The sequence below is a fragment of the Triticum aestivum genome, chromosome 6D (genome assembly GCF_018294505.1).
Source record: "Triticum aestivum cultivar Chinese Spring chromosome 6D, IWGSC CS RefSeq v2.1, whole genome shotgun sequence".
NCBI classification, from domain to species: domain Eukaryota; kingdom Viridiplantae; phylum Streptophyta; class Magnoliopsida; order Poales; family Poaceae; genus Triticum; species Triticum aestivum.
In genome coordinates, this window is record NC_057811.1 from 442,934,170 (window position 1) to 442,953,686 (window position 19,517).

The following is a 19,517-nucleotide window of genomic DNA, read 5'->3' on the forward strand; positions in this document are numbered from 1 at the left end:
AAGCGGAGAACGTTGTACCTCTCTCGAGGCGACGGTTTCTTGTTAATATAGGCAAGGGCGTATCCCTGATAAGCATACAATGCAGTTGGGATTACATCTTGGAGATCGAGGAAGAAAGAGATAAGATAGAGATGAAAAGATTACAACCATATACCCTAACAACCTCAATCTATCTAGACCGGTTGAGTCAAACCGGTGCACCCCTATGAACCTGATTAACATGTCGTTTAACAATAAGATTGCACCAGCCGGGAAACTCTAATTCGTTTTATGTCAGTTTGGTTTCTTATTCACGTCATTAACTGTTGAACCAACTTGGCTGATAATGAGTGCCATTTGGAGCCTAATTGTTTTACTGCTACTGAGTACAGTACAATAGAGTGGCGAAATTACCACATGACTTCGTGTGAAGTGCCATTTGGGCTGTTGTGAAACGCTACTATCACACGACTTTCCCCTACTGTCGGTACTTCCCTTTCCCTTGCCTAGCTGGCCGGATTGGGGTCAACGGTCACCGGAGGTTTCTAAGCTCCCCATCTTCTTCTTCTTCCTCCCGCGTATCGATTTCTTCCTCCGTTGTGATCGAGTTGCTGCTTATGCCCGCGGAGGTCTCCAGGCTCTCTTCCGGTGCGGTGGCCTTCGGGCCCTCATATACGCTCTCCGCTCAAGCGTTCTTGCAGTTAGGTGCCAATAAGATGGCGACTGCGAGAGCTCGACCCACCATGGCCATGGCCATCGTCCTCCTCGCCACGCTCTCGGCCTCCCACACCGCGTCATGCCTGGTCCAGCCGCACGATGTCGTCGGCTGCCAGCCCAGCGGCTACCTCCCGGGCAGGTCCGACAACTGCGAGACGAGCAACAGCCCGGACTGCTGCGTCGATGGCAAGCAGTACCTGTAGTTCCTCTGCTCGCTGCCCGTCTCCGCTGCCACGTGGGCCGTCCTCACAGTCAACGGCTTCAGCAAGGGAAGGGAGGGCGGCCTCCCGTCCAAGTGCGACGGCGCGTACCACGACGACTCGGAGATGGTCGTCGCGCTCTCCACCGGCTGGTTCAGCGGCATGTCCCGCTACGGCCGCAGCATCAAGATCACCGCGAAGGGTGGCAGCTCCGTGTATGCCAAGGTGGTGGACGAGTGCGACTCTGTCCACGGTTGCGACGCTGAGCACAACTACGAGGAGCCATGCGCCTACAACGTCGTCGACGCCTCGCCGGCGGTGTGGGACGCCCTGGGCCTCGACCAGAACATCGGTTTGCAGGATGTCACCTGGTCTGATGAGTAAAACAAGTTTGTTTCACCATATAAACACGGAAATAATAAATCCCGATGTTCGGATTTTAAGCACGGCAACCTTCTCACTAAATATTTACTTCTCGACTTTTTTTCTCTTCTAAAGTTATCGTTATTTCTGTAGCTCTATTTGGATCCAAATGCTGTTTTTTATCGATGGTTGTTCAATAGTGAGATTCTTCTATTCCATTAAATTGACCTTGGGATCCACAAGCTCACGGATCTATTATATATTCTTACATCCCAGAGCATCTCCAGCCGTTGGCCCCCAGGGGGCGCCTAAAATCGCCGCCTGGGGGCGAGTCGGCGCAAAAAAAACGGCCTGGGGGCGAGTTGGTCCCCAGTCGCCGGCCCCATGGCCGCCCCCAGACGCGTCTAATTTTTAAATAAAAAAACGTTCGGCGAAGTTCGGCTAAACACGTCTAAATTTCGGCAAACTATGGCATATATTAGACATGTTCGCGGCTTATACATAGCAAATATATCTAAAAAAGAACTCGCTGAACGCGGGGTAGTCGCCGTCGTCGCCGCCATCCTCGCCGCTGTCGGCGTCGTCGGCCTTCTTCTCCTTGACGCGGCCGTCCCTGGTGGACCCCTGCCCGGCATCGCCATGGCGGACTGGTGGCGGCGGCGGCGCGTCGTCGTCGTCGCTGTCGTAGAGGACGACGACTCCTCCTTCGTCGCGGCCCCGGCGGCGCTGCTCGAATCACCGCAGGGCGGCGCACTGGCGCTCCCTCTCCATCTTCAGGAAGTCCTTGCGCGCCAATTTAAGGGCCGCCTCATCGTCGAGCTCCACATCGCCGTGTTCCGTCTTCACGGCGGGGAGACCCGGCTCCGTTTTCACCGGCGCGAGCCCTGGCTCCGTCTTTGGCTTGACGAAGCACGGAGGAGCCGACGAGGAGGCGCGCCGGCCACCCTCATTGATGACGATGCCGGCGCTGCGAGTGCGCCGGCCGAGCGGCGTCCCTGCCGCGGGCTCGGCCTTGACGCCGAGCAGCGCCGGAGAGCCGGAGGAGTGGGAAGAAGACCGTGAGGAGGAGTGCGAGGAGGAAGACGAGGAGGAGCCGAACCTCCTAGGCATCCATTGCCCAGCGCGTCAGCGGTGGGCCGGGGCTGCCGCCGGGGGAGGGTATGCCAGCGGCGGGTTGTTGCCGCCCTCAAGGTGCGTCAGCACGCCCTTAAGCGTGCGGCCGGGGACGCCCCACCACACGCGGCGCCCCTCCCTGTTCTTCATGCCGCCCACCACCGGCGCCCCGTTGGTGGACGCCAGCCTCTACTCCCGACGGCGCTCGAAGTACGCCGCCCATGCTGCGTGGTTGTCGGCGGCGTACTGGGGGAGGGCGAGCTACTCGTCGGTGAGGGAGGCGCGCACGACCTCTACCTCGGCGGCAAAGTAGGAGGCGCGCACCACGGCGTCGGGCAATGGGGGAACGGGCACTCCCCCGTCGCTAAGCCTCCACCCCGTCGGCCCGGCGCGCATGTCCGGCGGCGCCGGGATGTTGGCCTCGAACAGGAGCCACGACTCGGCGGCCGAAGCCGTTGGCCGCCGCCTCATCACCGAGGAAATGTTCGGCCATCGGGGTTGTCGGAGTGAGGGAGGGCTCGGAGGCGGCGCACGGGAGAGGGAGAGGGAGGGCTCGGCGGCGGCGAACGGGAGAGGGAGAACTCGGCGGCTAGGGCTGGTGTGGCCAGAGGCGAGCGAGGCCACCGGCTTATATAGCCGCGCCCGTGTGTACGCTTGCGGGAGGGGAGGCGTCGCCGCGCCGCCCCGTGACGCGCCGCCCGTGAGGAATCAATGGCAAAGCTGACCGGCGGCGGCAGCGCGGCAGCCTTGGCTTTGATTCCCGCGGGAACCGAGGCGATGAGGGTGACGAAGCGCCCGTCTCGCTGACTCGGCGGGCCCGCGGCTGCTTCATGCCAAAACAACTTGCCCCAGCGCCCCCCAGCGCGCCGGGTTCGGCCTGGGTCCGCCGGCGCTGATTTCGGCCCAGGCCGGCAAAAATCGGGCTCCTGGGGGCGCGACTGGGCCGTTTTTTCGGCGCCGGCGCGAAAAAATCGCCTGGGGAGGCCTTTCTGGGGCGCGGCTGGAGATGCTCTCATACACAAGATTGATTTGATATAGGCATTTTTAAAGTGGACTTAAGATTTGTCTAAGGCTTCTAAAGTCGACCTTAGCAAGTTTTATATACATTAAAAAGAAGTGGGCCTTAAGCTAAACAAATGGTAAAAGAACGAGTCCATAGCACATAGCAAACAATTGCTTCCCGCTCCTCTACATGTGAATACCGAATCGGCATCTTGCCACCTGATACGCGACTCCAACTGCCTCCCGGATCGCTCAAAGTCACAGGAGAAGAGGCCGCCGCCGCTCCTAAAGGCCTTCACCACCGCTACTCCCTCCCTCCCGCCGTCGAAGGAGGCTGCCGGGCTAAGCTCCACGGCGGACGGCGGAGGCGAGGACGTGTGTTGCCTCACCTTGGCGCCTCCAACTCGTACCTCAGATCCAACGTCCTGCAGCTGTCATCTGCTCTCTAGCCAGCGTGTGCTGACCCTTCGATGGCTACTCAAACTCGTTGTTGCCAATGCAGAGGCCGAATGCGTGTTCATTGTGTTTTTATCCACTCAATACTTCATTTTTAGTCAATAAAATTCACTCTTTATCAAAGAAGAAGAAGAATACATCTAAATACATGTTTCACCAAAATCTACCTTTTGAAGAAGGTGTTAGAGTCATGTCGACCGTGCAAATAAATGTAAGACTTTTGTGTGTTCTTGAAAAAGGAATCATGTCGGCCGTGCTATAGAAATGACTTCAACAAGACGGATGGAGCTCGATTAACTCTGTTGCGGAGACTATGATAATGATGTGTCTTTTACATACTCTTCGTTCGCTTGATGCATACTTTAACCACGAACAAGACACTATGGAGGCAAACCACATAAATCTGTCGCGGTTACATTGTTACCCATAGTACTTCTGGAGTTGTAGTGCTTCCACCATTCAGCAACATCTTTCATAAGAAGAAAAAGATACACCTTGTGTGAGTATTTAATTAAATAAACAATGGTATATACAGAAATTAACCAGAATATAATGTGTGCTTGCGTACCTTATAAGCTTCACTGATGAAGACACTAGGCCATCCAGCATACGGCAGATAGCTGTTAGCATTGGACAAAACACAAAAATTAACAATGAAAAAGCATTAATCAATTGAAACGGTAAAAGCTATATATAAAGCCATATTAATACACGTCCAAATTCGATAGTAGACGCATGATAAGAAATAACAACCCGCCATGTACCCTGCAACCCGTCCAATAATGTCATGCGGTTGAAGCCAAAGCTGCCCGCTCGCATAGAGAAATCGGTCATCCACTGAATTGTTGTCTCCTTTGGTGAGTATTCAGATTTCTCCAATATCTCGATGCTCGTAAACCTAGAGAAAATAATTTCAGAAGATTATTTTCAAGGCAAACAAAATACAACATATGAACTTTTAATGATTTGATTGGTGTGTAGCAAGAGATACTAGAGGCCGGGCTTGCTGCTACCTTGATCACACGATGGACAATTGGATGTTCAAAACCATCAACTTTGAAAAGAACAACCTCTCCTTCGCGGAAAGGTTGATTGCTCATGTTGTGCACAAACACCATATCGCCCTGCAAAACAAGCACATGTTCCATGCGTGCACCTATCAATATGTCGGTCGGAATCAAAGGGGGAACAAACTGAAGCTCATATTTAAACTAAATATATTGTATCGCGTACCTTTTTAATTGCAGGCTCCATACTTTCCGACAAAACCGCCATCGCCGGTGACTTGACACCCGTCACTAGCATCATTCCCTCGGGCACCAGCACCAGCAACGCAACGACCATAACTGCATTCAGAATTTAAGTAAAAGTTCTCCGGAAAAAAAACTTATAGAAGCATTATCAACGCTGAAGAACACTGAAGAAAGACAGAGGCCTATATATGTACTTACCGAGGAAGGTGATGGATTGGGTGAGCACATGCCGGATCTTCATAGCCTCCTCTCGGCTGGACGACGGTGAAAACACAAACTGGTTTTCTGATATATGTTTCCAGCTGCGAACGTCTGGCCTTGCTTTGCAGGTAGGTAGGTAGGCTATGAATATATAGGCAAAGCTGCAGAGTACTCGACGAGTACTCACTCGATACGAATCGGTGACGGACACCATCGATCACCACGCGTGCGGGATTCGGTTTCCGTGTCCGACTCCGACCATGCAGTGGAATCATATGCTGTGTCCGTACGTACGTACGGTTTGCAACTGATACATCTCTTCGGTTTATCAATTAATTAACGGAATCAATAACTTCTGAACGTCCAACTTTTACGCTCTCGTCCCGAACGACCTTTTGATCATAGGATGTCAGCACTGATCATAAAGCATGTTAAAGCAGAGGTCCACGGCCACGTCAGCTAGTGAAATCGTTCGGTAAAAGTGATCCTCATCCTGAACGATGCTTCCTCCCCGCCACACGCTCTATTCATCCTTATCCTTTCATCCCACACACACTGACCCAGCCACCGCAGATGGTGAGCGGAGCCGTGTAGGCCGACCGCCGCAGCTGGCTGTGATACTCGCCGGCGCCGAGCACCAGGCCGGCGTGCTCCGGGTCCGAGCCGAGCGTCTCCATCTGCTGTCATGGGCGGAGGCCGAGGGGCGAGTGACGCGGCGGTCGCCGAGGCCGCCGCCATCTGCGCGCTAATCGCCGTCGCCGAGCTGACCGTCCCCGACGCCATCGGAGTCCGCCATCGCTCCGAGCTGCGTCTCCTCCGCCGCGCACCTTCGCACCCGTCGTGACGGCGCGGCTGGAGGCGACGGCGGCGTCCAGCACCTTGGCGCCCTCCTCCTCATGAGCGACGGAACCCTCCTCGTCGTCTCCTCCGGCTTATCGGACGCCGGGGAATTTGTCTGTTGCGCGGCCGCCCGGAGGCGAGGGCGCCATCCTGCACCGCGACACCCTCCGCCGTCATGTCTCTCCTAGCACGGTGACTAGGCGATGCCCATGGGCGACGGGACCCTCCTGCTCGTCTTCTACGGGCGCTGCGGTTGCCGGGAATTCTAGACCGGCGGCCATCATGCGCTATTTTTTGCTATCGCTGCTATGTGTCGCTACTGTCAGGTAGTGAGACGCCTGCAGGTATTGAGGTGTCTTCCTGTTCTCCTTCTTCTCTTCATTTTTTTTTTGTGAAAGGGGCTATGTTAGGTGCAAATGATGGCAATTTTTAGTTGATGCTCATATTCATTTATAGTCTATTTTAGGTGCAGATGACGACAGAGCTATTTAGGTGCAGAAGATGGCAAATTTGAGTAGAACTTGACATTTTTTGTGCAGAACATAGCAAATTATCGAACAACTTTTAGTAGATTTTCCATTCCTACTATTTAGTGTACTTAGATTCTTGACTCACTTGAGTTGATGTTGACTAGAACATCGCAATTCTGTTAAAAATATCATAGGTGGCAAATTGAGTACAATGTGACATTTATTTTCATTCTCTACAATGGATCATGGCAATCCACACACCATGGCAATTTTTTCTCTTTTTTTGCCATGGCAAATTTGACACTATTATTGACATGGCATTTTCACTTTTAATGACATGGCAAATTTTAATTTATTTTGCCATGGTCCATGTGATATATTTGCCATGTCAATATAGTTAAGTTTGCCATGGCAAGTTCCACGTGTTTTTTGCCATGGCAAATTAAGATGTGTTATTACGGGGTGTTTTACCGTTAAAAACAAACAATTTTTTTTGGAAGTTTCTAAAACATGGCAATCTTGCCATCCTTAAAATAGTTTGCCACCATTTTCTTCAAATGTATGCTAGATTTTATTTCTCTAAACGACAAACTTATTATATGGACCATGGCAAGTTTAATATAGCCTGATGCATGAAATGAATCTATAGATGCACTCGTGCTAGCTGCCATTGGAACATGGCAAATTTGTAGATAATGTCGAAGATGGAAAATTTGAGTAGAATATGACATTTTTTTTGTGCACAACATGGCAAATTATCAAACAAGTTTTAGTAGATTTCCCATTCCTACTATTTAGTGTACTTAGATTCCTGACTCACTTGAGTTCATGCTGAGTAGAACATGACAATTTTTTTCAAAATGTCATAGGTGGCAAACTGACTAGAACGTGACATTTGTTTTCATTCTCTACCATGGCAAATTTATTTTGATGGATCATGGCAACTTTTTTACTCCATTTTTTTGCCATGGCAAATTTAATTCCATTTATGCCATGGAAAAATTCTTTAATTAACATGCTCACAAACATGCAAACTTGCCATGGCAAAGTTGTAGGTGTTCAAAACCATGGCAAACTTTGCCATGACAACTTAAGGTGTTAAAATACATGCCATGATCTTGTAGATGTTCAAAAATTTAGGAAACTTGCCATGGCATTTTAAAATGTTCAAAAACATGGCAACCTTTACTATGTGCAAAAACATAGTAAGTTCTTTTAATTAACTTTGTTCAAAAACATGACAAACTTCTTTAAATAACTTGTTGAAAAACATGCAAACTTGCCATGGCAACTAAAGATGTTCAAAAACATGGCAACATTATAGATGTTTAAAAACATTTGCAAACTTGCCATGGCAATGTAAGATGTCAAAAACATTTGCAAACTTGCCATGGCGAAGTTAATATGTGCAAAAACATGGCAACATTTTTTTTAATTAAGTTTGTACAAACACATGGCAAACTTCTTTCACTAAGATGTTCAAAAAATATAGCAAACTTGCCATGGCAACAAAAGATGTTCAAAAACATGGTAACCTAAGATGTACAAAAACTTGGCAAACTTGCCACGGCAACTTCTTCCTTTTTTGTGAACTTCGTAGTGTTGGCAACTTCTTTATTGTAAAGATGCAGATTTGCTATGACTTCTTCCTTTTTACGCCATTTATGAAAACATAAAGTTGAACATGGCAATTTCTTTAATAGAATGGCAAAAGACCATGGAAATTTTGCCGTGCAGAAGTCTAGTAGTTCATTAGTTTACAGAAAAACTGTTGCTAAAAAAAGTACAGAAAAACTGGGCGTTTTTACTAGTCATAACTTAACATGGGCCTTTATTCACAGAAAAAAAGGCCTATAGGGCCCGGTGGATGGGGCGTTCGCGCTGGTTCGTTCTTCTCCCGAACGAAATCGTCGTTCGGTCGATGCCCCTGCCCTCCCGAACGAGTCGTTCGGGCCGGGGTGTCTACAGCCCGAACGTCCGGTACTTATCGGCGTCCTTAATTAATTAAGGGAAAAGCTTACCTTTAGCCGGCCGATCGCGTGGGCGTGTCCGCCAGCTCTGTGTCCGTCAGATCTTTTGTTGATCAGATGGACGAGACCATCCCGTGTCCATGTGTTTTTGCAACTCAGCCTTTGTTTCAAAAAGAGAGTTTTGAAACTGCATGGCTTTTTTCAACCGCGGTGACTCGTGCGGCCGGTAGGATGATGGCGGCGAGGAATCTCGCCGGATCCGACGAGGATGGCACGCGGGCAGGAGGCAGGGACGTCCGGGAGCCGTGTGGGCGGAGACTCATGCGGCTAGGAGCGCGGCGATAGCGAGGATTCCAGCCAAATCTCGTCGTATCCGACGAGGATGACCCACGGGCATGAGGTATGGACGCCTAGGAGCGGTGGGAGCTCGTGTCGGGCGAGGTCTTGCGGGGTTGACGGCGAGCTTCACAGCAAGGACCCGCGATGACACCGGCGAACGGCGCTCCTGCGGCGTGAGATACAGAGAGATGAAGAAAACGGAAGGAAGAGGAGGATGGTGGCGAGGTGACTTTGGTCGGAGATCCGGTGCTCACCGGCGGCGGCGCGAAGGCGGGTACGGGCGGCGCCGATCCTCCCTCACCACCATCCGGCGAAGCTCGCGGTGAACGACGTTTTCGGGGAGCATGTTTCTGAATAAAGCTCTTGTTGCAATAGTCAGCTTGTTTGTGATACAAAGCTCTTGTTGCAAAGAGGAAGCATATGTAGAAATCTTTAAAATTCTGTAACAAGACCTTTGTTGCAAAAATTCTGAAGCAAGTTCTCTGTTGCAGAAAATAAAAAGAACACAAACACTGGCGACCTTTAAAATTTCTGCAACAAGATCTCTGTTGCAAAAATATTCTGCAATAAAATATCTGTTGCGAAAAATAAAAAATACAGGCTCGGATGATTGCAACAAGCAGACTGTTACAGAAACACCGTTCTTGTTGTAAAGGGTGGCTGCTTAAGTTACGTTGGTAGATCGGACGGTCATTAATGTGTCGATCCAATGGTCAAAAATAAAAAATACAGGCTCGGATGATTGCAACAAGCAGACTGTTACAGAAACACCGTTCTTGTTGCAAAGGGTGGCTGCTTAAGTTACGTTGGTAGATCGGACGGTCATTAATGTGTCGATCCAATGGTCAGCAAGGTGACGGATCCTCTTTGAATCTCCGCCGGCGGACGCGTAGCGTCGCCCTATTTTTTTGGTAAATCTTTAATTTTTTTAGGAGGTAAATCTTTATTACTATGCCACGTACTACATGTGTTAGCCTTATTTGTGAGCAATCTTGACGTAATAATTAGCCGATTGCAACTATCCTAACACGACTCGTGAGTCCTTGCTTCCTGCAGGGCTGCTTCCCCAACGCACGCGCGCGCGGCGGAATGCACACCCATGGATGCGTACACGCAGACGCAGGCTAGACTCACGGCGTGATTCCGCCGATCCTAGCGCACTCCTGGGAGACGACGGCGGTGGTGGAGGGGCTACGCTCAAGCACGACCTCGTAGCCGTCGGCCCAGCTCTCCATCCCGGGCGCCATGACCTGCCAGAAGAGGCCCCCGGCGCACGGCCCGCCCCCCTTCACCGACGCGTAGATGGCGTCGTACACCATGCGGAAGTAGTCGTCGCGCTGCGCCACCGCGTTGCCGCTGGACTTCCATCCGAACTCCGCCACGAGCAGCGGCTTCCGCAGCGCCGACGCCGCGTCCTCGGTATGCGACGCCATCCATTTCTTCATGAACTCCACCTGCTGCTCGCTTGTCGACCCCGGCACCCTGACACACACATGCCACACGCACACGGTCAGCACAAATCCATCGATCGGGAGAAATTAATGGGAAAAATTCGTGCGTCGTTTCTATGTGGTTACCACTGGTCGGGGTAGGAGTGGATGGTGGCGAAGTCGACGGTGGGGATGCGGTTGTTTCCGATGAAGTCGGTGCCCGCGCTGTATTTCCCACCGGGGTTGAACCGCTTGCGCTCCGGCGCGGAGTCCCCGTAGAACCCCTCGAGGCCGATCTCCACCATGTGCTTACCGTCGACGGACTTGACGTAGGAGGACATGAGCGCCACCCAGGCCTGCATGGTCTTCCCGGAGAGGTCGCTGGGGACGCGGGGCTCGTTCATCAGCTCCCATGCAAAGATGGTGGGCTCGTCCTTGTACGCAACTCCGGTGAAGTTGTTGACTCTCGTGAGGACCCTCTGTTCCACACACGTACAGACGAGTTAACGACACGAAGCATATACGGTGCATATCAAGAAAAAACGTATACAGTGCGTATATATGTCCCGCAAAAAAAAAAGGTATACGGTACACAAGATGCCAACGATGATCGAGCTTAACGTGACGGCAGTGGAACATGCAGTGCACGCGATTAGTTTATTCGAGGGGAGTGCACGCGATTAGTCATGCACGTGTACGTGCGAGGACGGGACGGGACTGACCTTGATGTGGTTCATGTAGAAGCGCTGGGTGTGGCGGTCCGTGAAGAAGTCGTCTTCGGAGCCCAGGTTGTGGCCCTGGTCTTTGGCCCACTGCACGTATTGTTTCTTCCCGCCAAAGTCACCCCAGTTGTTCGCCAGGCTCAGGATCAAGTAGAGACCTCGCTTCTTCGCTTCGCCGATCACGAAGTCGAGTCCCTGAATTAATATATCGAGACAAAAATATATAAAGGGTTGATCAAAACATGTATGCTCTTTTTTCTTCTATATGTGTGTATGTTACTAATGTTCATCATGAATTGGTGCAGTTTTAGGAAACTTTTACAGCCCACATTTAGTGCTAGTGTCATTAAAATTGATTCATCTTTATATGTTAGGAAACTTGTTACCCCACCCCGCACAAAAAAGAGCAAACTTTTACCCCATTAATTGGTGGTATATACAATGGAAACTTTTTAATGGAAATTAATCGTGAGACGAAAAAATAATTAGCGGTACTAGTTAATTACATGTGATTATTCCTTCCCAGAAAAAGAACATGTGGTTATTTTTATATTTTAAAATGACGTGGTTAATTTTTTGACAACATGTGGCTATTAGCTAAGAAGATATACTAGCGTATCCGTCTATCTAACCATACTACTATAACTTTACTGCGACGGAAACGGTCTCGCATTAGTACGACAAACCCATAAAATTCAAGTAACGTATAGCTATCTTTGGCGTGTAATTAATATTTTCCAAATATTTACCCCAAAAAGAAAAGGATGTTCCAAAGATTTACTCTAGCGCCCAACTTCTCCGTTCAACGTACCAGGAACACGTCCTCGCTGTAGACGCCGGGGGTGATCTGCATCGGCCGGTTGCTGCCGCCGTCGTTGAAGGCCCACGTCCTGATGACCGTCGCGCCGAGGCGGGACGCCTGGTCCAGCGTGGCGAGCACCTTGCTCCGGTCGCCGGGGTTGGACGCCATGTACATGAGCCAGTACGCGTTGAAGCCGTTCGGGTAGAACGGCCGGCCGCCCACCGTGAACCGCGCCCCGTCCGCCCTCGCGAACCCGCGGACCTTGGCCTCTACTCCCCCGTTGCTGGGAGCCGGTGCCGCGGCGCTTGGTGCGGCGGCGTGGTGGACGCTCGGCCTGTGCGCCCCGGCCGCGAGGGCCAGGACGGCCAGGCACGATACGACCATCAGCCGCCGGGCGTTGCTGGTGCCCATGCCTATGTATGGATGTATGTATGTATGTGTGTATGTATGTATGCGAAACTAGAGCTGCTGTGGCCACGTCGTGCAGGTGATCAGCTGTAGGGTGCAATATATCTTCGCTGCGAATGTACGCTGTGCATGGAGACGAGTGCTAGCTCGCGTTATATAGGCGAGGGCGCCCGCATGGCGACACGAAACGGGCAGGGCGCGGGCCAGGCAATCGACCGGCATGGTGTGACGTGCCGACGCTTTCGTTGCGTTTGCGTTGCGTTGCGTACGGGCTCTAGGCCGACCGGGGCATGGTGATCCTCGGATACGATCGTCTCGATGAACAAGCTTACTTTGGCAGGTGGCATGCGTGGCATGAAATGATTGCAGGCTTTCCTTAGCATATATAGCATGAAATAATTGCCATTACTCTGGCTTTGGCATATGGCATGAGATAATGGTAAGCTTAACTTTGGCATATGCCATGCATGGCATGGGATAATTGTGTAGATCAGGATGTGCATGAGAAACGACCAACATGGGCGTTACGCGGATGTTTGAAGAGGCCGTTACGTACGCCGGAGGTCAGACGAGAAGTACGAACGTACGTTCCATACCTCCGTTATCCCATGCGCGATCGCTGGCCACAGGGGAAGCATGTACGTGTATAAAGGAGGGCGGTTATCTGGTATCATCCTACAACTCGGGGTTGCGTTGCGTGCGCTCACCGGGCTGCAGATGCAGGCACAGGCACAGGACGCGTTGCTAGGTTAGGGGTTGACAAGGTGTCTATCCCACGCGCGCGCCACCATATATGCGTACAAGGATCAAAATGGAGCGGAATCTTGACGGAAGCTGAAATAGAAACTTACAAAAAGGAGGAAATAGAAAGTTCCTAATGGGAATGGAAATGAAAACGGAACGTGTTCTCAGGTAGACAAAATGAAATTCCGCATCCACACATGTCCGGGAGTTTTCACTCTCTCTTTTCTTTTTGTCTTCATAGGGCAATCTAGTTTTTTTTTTAAATATCTAACATATTATGTACAAAAGTTCATCAGAAGTACAAAGCATATTAAACATAATAAAAATTACATCATGGTCTCTAAACCAAACGACCACTATCGCTGCCAAACGAGCCGCCGATGCAATGTTATCCCCCTGCCCTACTGAAACCGGCTTGAACTTGTCGATGGCAACCGAAAAGTCTTTGTGCGCATGTTCATAAGGACCAGCGCCTTGGAGCTGCAGTCATCGCTGTTGAACCGTTGAATAAATTTAAAGCAATTGACACCAAATCTCGCTGTTACGCGCGCACGACGAGAGGCACTAACCTCGTCAAGACAGCAGGAATCTATGTCGAAGTTTTGTCGACTAAGTCCAGATGGACGAACGCAAAGAGGATCGGAGTTAAGAAGACAAAGTCAAAGAAGAGGCGCCGCCATTCACCCAAACGTTGCACCAGAAGTTCAATCGCTACACTTTTGGCTCGACTCAATTGTACCACTAAAAAAACTTAATCCTTCCATCATCCGTGTTCGTTGTCATCCCATTCTTCCCAAACAACATACCTTATTGTGTTGCAAAAATTGGAAGCCTATGCACAATAATAGTCATACCAGCAATTAATTGTTTGATTTAATTGTGATTTTATTTATGCTTCGAGAGGTATCTTTATACCGCCGCATGCTTATAGGGATCAAAACGGAGTGGAAATCTCCCATTATGTTGAGGCAAAAAATGAAAATGTGAACGTAAACTTGTAAACTTATAAAATAGATTAGAGAATAAAAATTTTCTCATGAAAATAGAAAGTGCTACGGGTTATAATGCATATACAAATTGATCAAACAAATGGTTAAGGTCGTCTCCAAGCTTAAAGCTTATTTCTCCCTCATATGTTTGGACTTGTTCAGACATCAAAAGAGCGCTCAGTAGGCTCCCTAAAATTCAATCGTCTGGACAGTCCGGGCTCTCCCATATCCAGACCATATGTGGAGAAAACATGTGGTTGTTCGGACTATCCGCCATGGTTTTTTTAGGACGACTATCCGCCATGTTATCTCCAATATGAGGGCCCAACACACAAAAAAGACCCCACGACACGAGTGCGGCGTTTCGGTGCCCAGACTCATCCGCACCCGCCCAGGAAAAAAAATCACAAAAACTTCAAAACAAATTCAAAAAATTCCAATCTTATTTTTGCATGGTAGGCAATTTATCACGTGAGGTCCGCTCCAAAATTTAGATCATTTGGACTTCTGAGAAGCTCTCAGCAAAAAAGACAAATCGGGTCAAAACAGTGCATGAACAGTAAACATTTTTACAGACCCCGAATTTGTCTTTTTTGCGGAGAGCTGCTCAGATATCCAAATGATTTGAAAATTGGACCGAACCTCAAGCATCAAATTATCTACCACACAAAAAAATTTAGAATTTTTTAAATTTTTCTAGTATTTGTTTTGATTTTTTTAGTCAGGGCGGGTGCAGCTGAGCTTGGGCTTAGAAATGGATTACCGCCACGACACACCCTTCCTTTTTCCTCTCCGGCCCTCCACTTTCCGCTTGATTTCCAGCTGTAGCGGGACATTTCTCGCTGGAGCCTCCTCCTTTAAAACCAGATGACGTCCACCTCACCTCCGCTGTGCGTTGCAACAGTGATGAGATTTTTCATATTCACAATATAATAGAGTGGGTTAAACTAACACATACTGTTGACACAAAAAAAACAAATTAAATAACTAGAGACCATTCTCAAAGGTCCATTCAACTTTGCAAATGCACATTGACATGGGAGGGGAGTGACAACCTGAACATATTCCTATTCACCAATAAGCTCCACCTCTAGCCCTCATATCATTCATTGCTAGAAGGGATAATTATTGTCCTTCTCTTCCTCATCCTTCCATACATCTTCTACTCCTAGTCTCTTCGTCAACCCATTTTGTTGCCGCCAACCAGTACCACGTCAACATTAGTGTGTTTGTCAGTGACGCCTCATCTTCTTCCTCCTTCCTCGCCAGGTTTAGTTCTCGTTCCTACTTATTTCTAGAATACTCTTTATTTATTTATTTTGCTTTATTTTTGGAACACACTTTCCTTCTCCAAGTCCATTAACCACATGATCGCTTTAGTTCTTTTTCCTTCATATTCTTGGAACACTCTTCATCTCTACTATAACATGAACCACCTGGTCAATGTAGTATCGTGTTGTTCTCACCCACGAATGTTTCGATCACCGTCAACATGTGGACATCCTGCAGAGCATGGTCGTCATTTATCTTGGTGAACGCTAGGTCGCCCATGTCGCCAGCGCATGATGGCCATTCTGCGTGTTGGCAAACAGTGCTCGGCCCATGTACTTGAGAGCCTGTTGATTGTTCTTGCCCACGAGCGCTTTCAAAATGATTCAGCGCGATTAACTGCTTGCCTAATTAATTATACAAATAATTAATGGTCTACCTAATTCTCTACAAGCCTAATTAAATGTCATCCAAACCAATAAAGTATCTGCCTAATTGGAAAAATCCATACTTCTAATTATCTATAGGCACAATTAATTGTCTATTTAATTCATTAATTGCATTAATGACTCGGTTTATAAATTAATTCGGTGTGAAAAAATTCTTATCTAAATGGACATAATTAATTGCATGCGTAATTAACTGTCTACCTAATTAATTGCATTAATGGTTTGACTTTTCCAAATTGATTTAGTGTTTGGTTTTTAAAATATTTTTAAATGAATGGCTGCTACGAACGACGACGACTACCGAGCATTGTAGGACACATTCCGTAACGAATTTCTTGACATTGGAATGTACAGACTTGATTTGAGAACATAGCATGTCTCGCTCTCTGTATGCCTGATAAAAAATATAATATAACCGCATCCACGAATGCCTGTACATGGTGATGCGACGACCCGCATTCCGCCATGGCCGTCCTCGACGCCGTGATCCACGCCCTGGTATTCTCGACCATTGCATCGGCGTTAGGTCCGGCCATGGCGACCTGCATGGTGTCGCGCACGGCATCCCTCCATAGGGGTGGCGCAGATGCGTATGCCCACAAGAAAAAAGATATGTTATTTTTGTTGGGGAACGCAGAATGTCAAAAAAAATCTTACGCACACGCAAGATCTATCATGGTGATGCATAGCAACGAGAGCGGAGAGTGTGGTCCACGTACCCTCGTAGACCGTAAGCGGAAGCGTTATGACAACGTGGTTGATGTAGTCGTACGTCTTCACGATCCGACCGATCCTAGTACCGAAAGTACGGCACCTCCGCAATCTGCACACGTTCGGCTCGGTGACGTCCCACGAACTCTTGATCCAGCTGAGTGTCGAGGGAGAGCTTCGTCAGCACGACGGCGTGATGACGGTGATGATGAAGTTACCGACGCAGGGCTTCGCCTAAGCACTGCAACGATATGACCGAGGTGGAAATCTGTGGAGGGGGGCACCGCACACGGCTAAGAGATCAACTTGTGTGTCTATGGGGTGCCCCCCTCCCCCATATATAAAGGAGTGGAGGAGGGGGAGGGCCGGCCCTCTATGGCGCGCCCTGGAGGAGTCCTACTCCCACCGGGAGTAGGATTCCCCCCTTCCCTAGTTGGAGTAGGAGAGAAGGAAGGGGAAGATCAAGGGAAAGGAAAGGGGGGTGTCGGTGTGAAAACCGGCGGATCTCGGGTAGGGGGTCCCGAACTGTGCGTCTAAGGCGGATGGTAACAGGAGGCGGGGGACACGATGTTTACCCAGGTTCGGGCCCTCTCGATGGAGGTAATACCCTACTTCCTGCTTGATTGATCTTGATGATATGAGTATTACAAGAGTTGATCTACCACGAGATCGTAGAGGCTAAACCCTAGAAGCTAGCCTATGGTACGATTGTTGTCGCCCTACGGACTAAGCCCTCCGGTTTATATAGACACCGGAGGGGACTAGGGTTACACAGAGTCGGTTACAAGGGAGGAGATCTACATATCCGTATTGCCAAGCTTGCCTTCCACGCCAAGGAGAGTCCCATCCGGACACGGGTCGAAGTCTTCAATCTTGTATCTTCATACTCCAACAGTCCGGCCAAAAAGGATATAGTCCGGCTGTCCGAGGACCCCCTAATCCAGGACTCCCTCAGTAGCCTCCAAACCAGGCTTCAATGGCGATGAGTCCGGCGCGCAGATTGTCTTCGACATTGCAAGGTGGGTTCTTCTCCAAATTCTGAATACCTGTTTGAGTGGTGTCCGGCTTCCCATAAATGTTGCACTCCTTGGCTTCCGCGCCTAATAATGGATATCCTCCACGCGTCGAGCGAATGCGAGAAGTCGGGGCGTTTTTACATTTGTCACCCTAGCCATGTGAGTAAATCGTCTATTAAAGAGACAGGGATTCTCAGATCCAAATCACACCATCCTCCCACAGCGAGTATCCATCGGAGCGCGCCCGGAAAAAATCCATTCCAACATGGCCAGCCATCGCAACTCCTCCTCTCGCTCCCGTAGCCCTAAGCCCGGCAATTGGAAGAAGTGTTCCGTCCCGCACAGTCAATTAGTAGAGTTACAGACCCAGGGATTTCTCCCTCCAGCGTATATGATCCCCGTTCGAGCCGGGCTTGCCACCTACAATGGCGGGGAGAAAGCGGAGAGCTTTCCCGACCCATCCAAGGGGGAGCGGGTATGCCTTGTCCTTACTTATTAAGAGGGCTTGGATTTCCAATTCATCCATTCCTCCGCGGGCTCCTGGAGTTCTACGGCCTCCAGCTGCACAATTTTACTCCCGCCTCCATATTACACATCGCTGGCTATGTCGCCTTTTGCGAGCTATTTCTGGGCTGCGAAGCTCATTTTGAGCTCTGGAAGAGGCTGTTCTGCCTCGTACCCCGTACACAGGAGGGGTCAATATACCAAGTGGGCGAAGCCGAAATATGGCGCATCGCCGGGACCGGATACCTGTCCGGTACTCCGAAGAAGACATCTGAGGACCGGCCTTCGGAGTGGTTCTATATGGAGGACGTCCCCCTTCCGGACCCTATTCGGATGGGCCTCCCTGAGTTCGACAATGCTCCCTTGAAGAAACGCCGCAGCCCCAGGAGGAAGATAACGGGGAAGTCCTTTACCTGATGAGTCGGATATGAACGCTGGCCCAGTCAGGATTGACAGTAATTGAGGTTATGTCAATATGTATAATGCGGGGGGTACAGCCACTTCAATATCGGGGGCATCCCATGTGGCACTTCAATGGAGAAGACGATGCCACCCGCTGCGGTCGTAAAGGTCCGGACTCCATCACTGCTCTAGCGAAAATACTGTCCGGTTTATACAAAGGAGAGGAAGAAGAGTTCATCCGTATCAAGCCACGGGATGGGTTCTCCATGTACAACCCCCCAAGCTGGGTGAGCTGCTACTTTTTACTCCAGACCTTCCCGCATTCTTTGTCGTGAATATTTACCTTGCTATTTCATAGCAGGAGCTGCGAAAAGCTGTGAGGGAGGTCCACAGCCTGCCTCCACAACCAGAGGACCCTGACCGGGCCCTCGACCCCGGACTCGAAGAGGATCCGGACATATTTGTGGAGCTGATTGTTAGGACGTTCTATCAATTGAGCTGCGATGATGCCATGGTGGCTATCATAGCCGATTATCCTGGACTACTCCCTGCGTCGCATGTAAGTAAAACCGGAGTCCCAACTTCTGAGAAGGATCCCCTTTTCTGCACTTCACCTATTGCACACATATGGTGTCTTACAGGGAAGGCCCTCGGGACGCCATGCCGAACCCGCAGTGACTCACCAACAAGGGGCACCGAAGCCGGGTAGGCTTAAAAGGAAGGCGGTCAGGACTGAGACGCCGTTGCAGAGGTATGAAGCAAAACCCCGCTCCGTGGTTGTTGTCTTTTAAAATATAATAACGTCCATGTTTCCTAGTAGGAAAAACACTCGCCGGACTATATCCGGAAGGGCTGCCGGTCACGCCTCCACCAGTCAGGCTCCAGAGCCGGACATAGAGGCAGACGCTAACATGGGGCGAACGCCGGATGTTCCTCCTACAGAGGATGCGGATAGGCTATCCGCTACAAATTCCGAAGTGGAGAGCGCTATGAATCACAAGCGTCGCCGGGCCGTACTCCGTGACGCTTGTTTCTCCCAAGAGGCGTTCGATGCCTTCAACTCGGGACATGCGTACATCCGAGCTGCTCAAAATGGTCTTGCCAGAGCCACGGACCAGTATGTAAAGGATATACGGGTAAGAAAATCTGATAATTATATATGTCAGTA

The 19,517-nt window shown here is 49.9% G+C and overlaps 1 protein-coding gene and 2 pseudogenes across 1 annotated transcript; 1 reads left to right on the forward strand and 2 right to left on the reverse strand.

Moving 5' to 3' along the window:
• The first annotated feature begins 722 nt into the window (after nucleotides 1-722).
• Nucleotides 723-1,280, forward strand: LOC123142667 (putative ripening-related protein 5; annotated as a pseudogene).
• Nucleotides 1,281-3,542: 2,262 nt separating this feature from the next.
• LOC123145702 (signal peptidase complex catalytic subunit SEC11A-like) lies at nucleotides 3,543-5,391 on the reverse strand (annotated as a pseudogene).
• A 4,435-nt stretch (nucleotides 5,392-9,826) lies between these two features.
• LOC123145701 (putative mannan endo-1,4-beta-mannosidase 9) lies at nucleotides 9,827-12,400 on the reverse strand. Its single transcript, XM_044565175.1, has 4 exons — nucleotides 11,867-12,400; nucleotides 11,056-11,250; nucleotides 10,481-10,812; nucleotides 9,827-10,385 (listed from the first exon to the last, which is right to left on the reverse strand). Exons 1-4 carry the CDS (start codon nucleotides 12,266-12,268, stop codon nucleotides 10,034-10,036), a joined length of 1,281 nt encoding a protein of 426 aa, XP_044421110.1. The 5' UTR covers nucleotides 12,269-12,400; the 3' UTR covers nucleotides 9,827-10,033.
• Nucleotides 12,401-19,517: the final 7,117 nt, after the last annotated feature.